The sequence below is a fragment of the Beta vulgaris genome, chromosome 8, assembly GCF_026745355.1.
Source record: "Beta vulgaris subsp. vulgaris cultivar EL10 chromosome 8, EL10.2, whole genome shotgun sequence".
NCBI lineage: Eukaryota > Viridiplantae > Streptophyta > Magnoliopsida > Caryophyllales > Amaranthaceae > Beta > Beta vulgaris.
Window position 1 is genome coordinate 41,080,035 of NC_079209.1, and position 8,814 is coordinate 41,088,848.

The 8,814-nt window shown below is 37.1% G+C and overlaps 2 protein-coding genes across 2 annotated transcripts; one reads left to right on the forward strand and one right to left on the reverse strand.

Moving 5' to 3' along the window:
* The first annotated feature begins 2,388 nt into the window (after positions 1-2,388).
* LOC130589918 (uncharacterized) lies at positions 2,389-4,236 on the forward strand. The gene is made up of 2 exons (XM_057391550.1): positions 2,389-2,882; positions 3,351-4,236. The coding sequence occupies exons 1-2, from the start codon at positions 2,389-2,391 to the stop codon at positions 4,234-4,236; spliced, it is 1,380 nt and encodes a 459-aa protein (XP_057247533.1).
* Positions 4,237-6,567: 2,331 nt separating this feature from the next.
* LOC125492776 (plasma membrane ATPase 4-like) lies at positions 6,568-8,033 on the reverse strand. Its single transcript, XM_048635493.2, has 4 exons — positions 7,956-8,033; positions 7,139-7,258; positions 6,811-7,047; positions 6,568-6,726 (listed from the first exon to the last, which is right to left on the reverse strand). The coding sequence occupies exons 1-4, from the start codon at positions 8,031-8,033 to the stop codon at positions 6,595-6,597; spliced, it is 567 nt and encodes a 188-aa protein (XP_048491450.2). The 3' UTR covers positions 6,568-6,594.
* Positions 8,034-8,814: the final 781 nt, after the last annotated feature.

Below are 8,814 nucleotides of genomic sequence, written 5' to 3' on the forward strand. Positions count from 1 at the left end.
GTAGGATATATTTGTGTATGTAAGGATACATTAATAAAATTGACGTATTTAAGGCAAAAGTTATTACTCCCATCTCACAATAGTTAATTGTATATTTGCGTTAAGCAAGAATTTTTATAAATAAAATATTCAATGAATATTTTTTGGTATATCTAATCAATAAAAAAACTTCCATTACATTTTAGCATGACATCGATTTGCTACATCAGTCATTGAACGCATGAGTCTTAAACTTGTTTTAACATATAATTTTTATTACATTATATGATTATATAAGAACTTTAAATCATGATTATTCAAGCTTATATAATAATTATAATAATTATAATTTCAATAAATTTGGGAAAAAAACAACTATTTAATAAAAAAAAATACAACAATTATTACTTCAACTTAAATTAAGTTCAGTTCAGCTCTCAATTTTCGTCTCTTATCCAGTTCAGTTCAGTTCATTACATTATATGATTATAAGCTGGGGAGAACAGGCCATTAGTGATATTCAGTTCAGTTCAATTCAAGTGTTTTGAGCAAACGTACAGAGGTCTTGAGAGACACGTATTTCTCAAACCGATGTGTTAAAAAATTGGAAGAATTTAGAATTGGAAAATTGAAATCATAAACTCACATGCACCTTAATTAAGATAATTTGTGACATATAGAAGTAAAAAGTAAAAAAAGTAATCCATCCCCTCAAAAAAATTAAAATAATAAAATAATCCATTAAAAAAGAAAAGAAAAGAAATCCCCTCAAAAAAAAAAAAAAAAAAAAAGAAAAGAAAAAACTCAAAATTAGGAGGATGCCGTTGAATTATCACGCAATTAGGAAAGAAGTTCTTCTTCCCCTATCTTCTTCCCATATCTCGCACAAAAAAGGTCCAATTCAATTGCGAAAAAATCTGCTATGCAATCTCAAAGAATCATTCAGATCTTCCAAAAAAGGAGGGAATTATTAGCGGGAATTTGAAATGAAATTAGGTCAAAAAACGTAAGAGAGATTTCCCTCATTATTTTGGCGGTAAGTCATACTTTAGTTGATTGTTTGCATAATAATTCATTCAATTATACAAAATCACGCACAAGAAATTTCATTCGTAATTTTTCAAAATTATAAAATTTCTTGCAGATTCTTCAATATTCATTGATACTGAATTCGAAGGAGGAGTTTGCTCAAAACAGTCTGAATTGCACCATCTTCATATTCAGGTAAGTTCTCCATATAAATCGTTTTCTAACTTATTTCAGCACTATTTCGTTTTCGAAATCATTCAGATTTCTTGCAGAGTCTTAATATTCCGTTGGGTCTCACTGATTTCTAGAACTCATTTTGGCAATTTACAGTTTGTATTCTTTAATTCGATAAAATTACAATCTTAATGCTTTCTCATTGAATCAATATTACTTGCAGGGTTGTGCTAACATTCTTTCAACTAGATAATTTCAAGTTCTTCAGGGAAGGTATAGTTAGTAATGCTTTGGTTTAATAGATTTATTCCAATTTAGATTATATTGATGAATGTGTTAGCTGTAAAGTTTTCATGTTTTTATCATAAAATGTTAGTAGTGCTTTGGTTTTATTATAATATGTTGTGTTGAATGAGTTAGATTAGAAAATTCTTCATAACAAATTATTGTTGCATTACTATAAACTACTTCAAATGCTGCTGCAGCAGCAAGAGCTGCATTACCACTTTAATTGAGTTTCATGTTAAATGTTCTTCACGCAGTTAGGTGCTATCGTGATTATACACCATCATCCACGAGTAGCTACCCTAGTTATTCTTCCACACTACTAAATTATAATATGTTGTGACGAACTTACAACCTTATCCTAAAAATTGTAGATAGTCATGTTGTATGTAGTGATTCTACTTAGTCTCAAGTGACAAATTAGAGCTACTGGTATTTACAAAACTATGACTACAAAAATTCCCTTTTATGCAGCAATTCTTTTAGCATTTGTAGCATATCTGATAATCATAAAATGTTAGATTAGATAATTGATGCTTTATTTATAATCATGACTAAATTATTCATCTAATTGGATCAAAGGTAGGACAATATGGAATCATATAATCGTGACTGGATGCTATGCAAGAAAAATGACCCCAAGTATAGAACTGGTGTGAAGAAGTTCTTAGAGTTTGCTTTTACACAAGGAAAAGGAAACCAAGTTGTACCATGTCCTTGTGTGAAATGCAACAATGAGAGGAGGAAAACCAGGCCGGAAATAGAATTAGATCTGCTAAAGTTTGGGATTGTTAAGAGTTACACACGTTGGGTACGACATGGTGAAAGCTTTGAATGCCAAGTTGATGCAAATGCTTTGATGACTCGCATCAAAATATAGAGCATAATTATATGAGTGACATGTTGTATGAAGCATTTGGAATGGCGACACAAGAAGTAGATGCTGAGGTTGGAGAAGCTGTGGATGCAAAGGCTAATGTTGGTATTCGAGGAGATCCAAGTGAAGAAGCCAAAACATTTTATAAATTAATGGAAGACCTTGAGTTGCCGTTATATCCAGGCTGTAAAAACTTTTCAAAGTTGTCCTTTCTGCTTAAGTTATTTCACATAAAGTGCTTAGGGGGGATAACAGATAAAAGTCTTTCTATGATTCTTGATCTTTTCAAGGAAGCATTGCCGGAGAATAACACTTTGCCAGAATCCTTCTACGAAGCTCAAAAGACGGTGAAGAAGTTGTCTCTTAACTCCATCAAGATTGATGCTTGTCCCAATAATTGCATGCTATTTTGGAAAGAGCATGCTAATGCGGATGAATGTATAAAGTGTCATGCATCAAGATGGAAAAAAAAGGAACAAGGGAATGGAAATCCCACTACAGAACCCAATCCCAAAAAGCTTCCATGTCAGACAATGAGGTATTTCCCTTTAATACCCAGGCTTCAGAGAATGTTTATGTCATCTAAAACTGCCGCTAGTATGAGATGGCATTCAGATGAACGTCAGAGTGACGATGGGGTAATGACATTCAAAAGCTTGGAAATCATTTGACGATAAATATCCATCTTTTGCCTCTGAAACACGAAATGTTCGCCTTGGTTTAGCAAGTGACGGCTTCAGTCCCTTCAGGAATGGACATATTCCCCATAGCACATGGCCAGTGGTTCTAATACCATATAATTTTCCTCCATGGCTTTGCATGAAACAACATTCTCTGATTTTGTCCACGCTCATTCCAGGCCCTAAGGGACCTAAGAAGAATATTGATGTGTATCTCCAACCTCTAATTGAGGAACTTAAGTTGCTTTGGAATGTTGGTGTGGAGACGTATGATGCCTCAAAAAAACGAAGTTTAGGTTGTTCGCTTCTTTGTTATGGACTGTTAGTGACTATCCTGCTTATGGTGATCTCTCTGGATGGAGTACGGGAGGAGAAAAAGGTTGTCCTACTTGCAACAGTGACACATCTTCAGAATGGCTAAGAAATGGGGGTAAGTACTGTTACATGTGTCATCGCCGATTTCTACCCATTGATCATGAATGGAGGTACGATGGGGCATCTTTTGACGGCACACATGAGATTAGACCAAAGCCAAAGGAGTTAACGGGTGAGGAAGTGCTTGAACAATTGGTGGATGTTGAATGTGTTACATCCCTTGAGACTCCTACTAGGAAGAGAAATCGACGCAAAGATCAAAAGAACAAATGCAAAGCAATATGGAGAAAAAAGAGCATTTTCTATGAGTTGCCGTATTGGAGTAGTCTTCTAGTGCGTCATAATTTAGATGTGATGCACATTGAGAAGAATGTTTGTGAGACCTTACTTGCTACGTTGCTTGACATAGAAGGGAAAAGTAAGGACAATCTGAATGCACGACATGATTTGAAGGAAATGAAAATTAGAAAGTCCCAGCATGCTAAAGAACGAGACGATGGTAGTTGGGAGATTCCCCCGGCTCCTTACACGTTATCCTTGGAGGAAAAAAAGAAGCTATGTACCTTCCTGACGAGTGTCAAGTTCCCTGATGGCTATGCTTCAAATATCTCCCGAAATTCATTGCTGAGAGAGCGCAAATTGGCAGGTTTGAAAAGCCATGACTTCCATGTCATTATGGAGCATCTTCTTCCTCTTGCTATACGTGATTGGCCGAAGTCACTGTCCACACCACTTATTAAATTGAGTTCATTTTTCAAGGAATTGTGCTCTAAGACATTGAATGTGAAAGACTTAGAAATAATGGACAAGGAAATAGCCGTCATCCTATGCGAGTAGAAAAGATTTTCCCACCGGCTTTCTTTGTGATTATGATTCACCTGTCGGTACACCTTGCAAAAGAAGCAATGATTGCGGGACCCGTTCAATATCGTTGGATGTACCCTATTGAGAGGTATGTAGCTTAATATAGTTTGGAAGATAAAAACATCAAAATTTATTATCTTCTTGACTTGCTTGCTTAGTTTAGTTGTTCCTCTTGTGTAGGTATTTATGTAAACTGAAGAGGTACGTTCGTAACAAAGGGCATCCTGAAGGGTCGATAGCAGAAGGCTATCTTCTAGAGGAGTGTCTGACATTTTGTTCAAGATACATGGAGGATATTGAAACACAATTCAATAAGGAAGATAGAGTCTATGACTGTGATGATCATGGTGATGCTGAGGATCGATTACCCATTTTTAAGACAAGTGGTCGAGCGGTCGGGAAAGTCACACCTCGATCATTAACAACACAAGAATGGGAGGATCTCCATTTTTATGTGCTCAATAATTGTGAAGAAGTGAAGCCATTCATTGAGTAAGTTTTAGTGTTCTGCAATCAAACCATCTACATATATGCTAAGTTTGTAATTCACCATTATTGTCCTATTTTGCACTAGTGAGTATGAGCGTGAAGTTTCAAACACAACAAAGATGACAATCGCTAGGAAGCGCAAGTTCATTCAATGGTTCAAACATCGAGTAAGTTAAAATAACGAGAAATTTGCCTCCCTCATAGGCATCTTGTCTACCTATTTACGTATATAAGTTGGAATAATGTTTGGTGCAGGTGACTTCTTTAGCTCAAGAAAAGCATCCTGCTGACTGAACATTTACAGGCCTTAGCGGATGGCCCAGATCGTGTTGTAGCGACTATGCACGCTACATGGTAAATGGTTGTATGTTCCGCACAAAGGACAGTGAAATGGAAAGAGAGACACAAAACAGTGGGATTGTTGTGTTGGGGGAAAATGATCTTGAATATTACGGTCTGCTGCGCGAAGTCATTGAAGTACAGTACACAGGAGGAAATCGTGTCACTTTGTTCATGTGTGATTGGTGGGATGTTCATAGTCATGGGCGAGGAATAACTAAAGATTGCTTTGAATTCATCAGTGTCAATATTGGAAAGGTGTTGGGAAATGATCCCTACGTTTTAGCTTCACAAGTTGGGCAAGTGTACTATGTTCAGGACGTTGCGAAGCCAAATTGGAAGGTTGTAGTGAAGGCAAACCCAAGGAACTTCTACGACGTTCCTGAAATACTTGTCCAAGATAGCATTGGGGAAACAACGAAAGTTTAATGTGTTTGGCTTTTTTTTTAAATTGATCCATTATAGGGATTTAATAATTCCATTTATATTGATAGAGTTGTTAAACCATTTGTATTGAAATTTTTATGGTAGTTATTATAATTTGTCTGTTTGTTTGAAATTTATGGAATATCAACTTAGATGTTTTTTACATTCTTTTCGTGCTATTGAAATTTTTATGGTAGTTATTATAATTTTTGTTTGTTTGAGTAAGTAATGATAATGTTTTTTGTTAGCGTGTTTTTCTTCGGTGTTGGGAGTTTTTCATGAAAATGTCCAAACCAAGTGGAAAGACATCCAGGAAAAAGTTGAAGGTCCAACAAATGAGTACGGAAGCTGAGACTTCAAAGGATTGAAGCTAACAAACAAAGCTGGAGAATCTAGGTGTGAAGCGCATTATGGCTACATGAGTAGTCTAGTGGATAGCACGAAGCAGAAGAAGGAGGTGAGCAGGATCAAGAGTAAAGCTACCTTAGATAAGATAGTGACTACTCACCGGAGGATGATCTTTCGGATGATGGAAATGACGAGGAAGCCACTATTGCAAACAAGAAAAGGAAGGTATGTTGAGTTAGATTTTGAAATTTCTTTTTACTGATTGAGGTTGCATATGTGCTCTTAGTATTGCAAATGCCTTTTGATATGTTCTTATTATGTGTGACAAGGAAGGGAGGACAGGGTAGGGAGGGTATTGAGGGGGTGGGGAGTGGCTGTGAGAGGGCAGGGAGGGGTGGGTATTAGTTTTGGCAGGGTAGGGAGGGTATTGAGGGGGTGGGGAGTGGCTGTGAGAGGGCAGGGAGGGGTGGGTATAGTGTGTGTAGTGGCAGGGTAGGGAGGGGGTGGGGAGTGCATGCAGCTGAGGATGAGGTGGAAGCAGAAGTGAGATCGATCCTCTAGTGAAGAGTTCCACTCCTTTATGGCTGTTGAGAGTTTGAATGTTAGTGTTGCAGCGGGTGTTCTTTTGCACCATTTGATAGGCAACAATTATACAAGTAGTGACCAGAAAATACCTCTTCTCCAGGATTCTTAGTCACTGGCAGAGATTCTCCAGTGAGAGCAGATTGGTCAATTCTTCAGAGGATCGCCCTCAAGAAGACGAGCATCAGCAGGGACTATGTCTCCTAATTTGATGCTAATCACATCTCCTGGGACTAGTATTTGAGCCTCTTGTTCACTCCATCGCCCATCTCGAAGAATCTGCGTCAAAAAGTAGCATGATTTATAGACAAATTAGTGGAAATAGTACAACATTGAAATATTGTCCTTTCATTTCTTGCTTACCTTGGTTTTAGGAGCAAGGTTAGCCATAAGTGCTGCTGCTGCATTGCCAGCATTGTTTTCTTCTATGAAATTGATTGTAGAGTTGATCACTAGCAGTACCATAATACCGACAAAATCATGCCAGTCTGGAGGCCTATGATCACAATTTGCCAAGACAATAGCCATTAAAGCAGTTGCTTCCATAACCCATGATAATGGGTTCCACATAAAGCCAAGAAACTTCAGGAATTTGCTCTCCTGTTGATTTCAGATCAAACAATCAGGCATCAGGTGTGACAAAAGCTTAAACGGATAAACCATAAACTCTTGAAAGTAACAGATACTTAACCGATTTTTCTTCTAGCTTGTTTGGGCCAAAAATTTGAAGACGGTTGGCTCCTTCTTCTGATGACAGACCTTCTCTTGAGCATTTTAACTGCTCAAACACTTCCTCTATAGGTATTTTCTCCTGCAAAGCAGATATATACTTTTGAAATTAGAAAATGCCACTAAGATTGGCTAGAACACAAGAATGAGTCAGGTGAAATTCGAAATGAACACTAATCTTTATTAGATAGTGTCAAAGCTTAAAACCTTAAAAGAAACAGAGCTTCAGTACCATGTGGAGAAGAGGGCATTGCAATTAACGTATTGCTTTATAATTCAAGTGAGAGCTTTGGAGCATATCGTTTCATCTTTATGGCAAAAACTTCTATTCATATTAAACAAGTCCCATATGTGTAATGTATAGTCTCAATAGAAAATTTACCTCAAACTTGCTGTTGATCTCCTTTATGTTAGATGCATCTATATTTTGCTATTTGAATTGTTCTCTTCCCCTCCCCCTTCCTTAGACGAAAGCAAACCCTTTATTTTGCTAATGAATTTCAAATGCTTTCTTTTTCTTATACGAAACAAAATGGCAGGCACATAACCAGGACTGTGCGAATAAGGGGACGAAAAGGAACTTCATTTTACCGGGTGCAATCGGCTCTTTGTTGACGCAGAGCAAAAACGTGCAAGGGAAAGGAAACAAAGGGGGAAATGTGCAGCTAACGAGCAGCCCTCAATCTCTTACAGAAAGGTTCACCTTTTAAACCACACTCATTCCATTTATGAAAGTCATTAGATTTAGTTTCATTCTAATATCTTAGTTGCGAAATCACTGCAATACAGCGATCAGCAGTCAACAGGAGGCGGAAGTTCAAGACAAGATGGACTTCGATGAAGGTATAGTAGTCCATATGTATAAATATAGGATTTAATAACAGAATACCTATGACAAATGAACTTATGTACTTCTAGGCATTATATGTCTGAGATTGTTTAATTTCTTTACAGAAATGAAAGAGTCCGATGAAATTGGGAAGGCTGATGTGGGGATAGTGAATTTCATGAGCGAGAAAGTGATGGAATCAATGCAAGGGAATCCCAAAAAGCAATTGACCAAGAAGGTGTGTTTAAAGAGCCATTGCCTCTTCTTTCCTTTTTATTGATTGACGAATGTGTAAGCTTCCAAGAGAGTTGATTTGAACATGTAAAGTGTGTTTTTTGACGGAAAATTGAAATTTGGGTCAGAAGGCTCGATGGAGAAGAAAGGCGAAAGCATGCTAACAGGAGAAAAGGAGGCATCTAATGAAACAGGTATGGTGTGGCTCATTTATTTAAAGACATACCCTAAGCCTATTTTTTTAAGACAATGTTTATTTTTATTCAAATTAACACATGTCAGGAAAGGGAAAAACGAAGAAGTCATATAAAACCAAAACACCAAGAGGTCCTACAAGAAATTTACAACTGGCTAAAATGAGACCCAGTGAGAAGATAAAGGTAGATTTTGATGTCAGTGGTCAACCAATAGGTGTCAACAGAGCTAAGCTATCAAGTTACTGTGGTTCCCTCGTCAGAGATCCTCTGGATGCACCACTTTATCGTATTGAAGAATTTTCACAAGTTCCACAAGAGAATAAGGAGAAGATGTGGAAGCTCATTTTGGTAGAACAATACTTCCACAAGCATTGATAA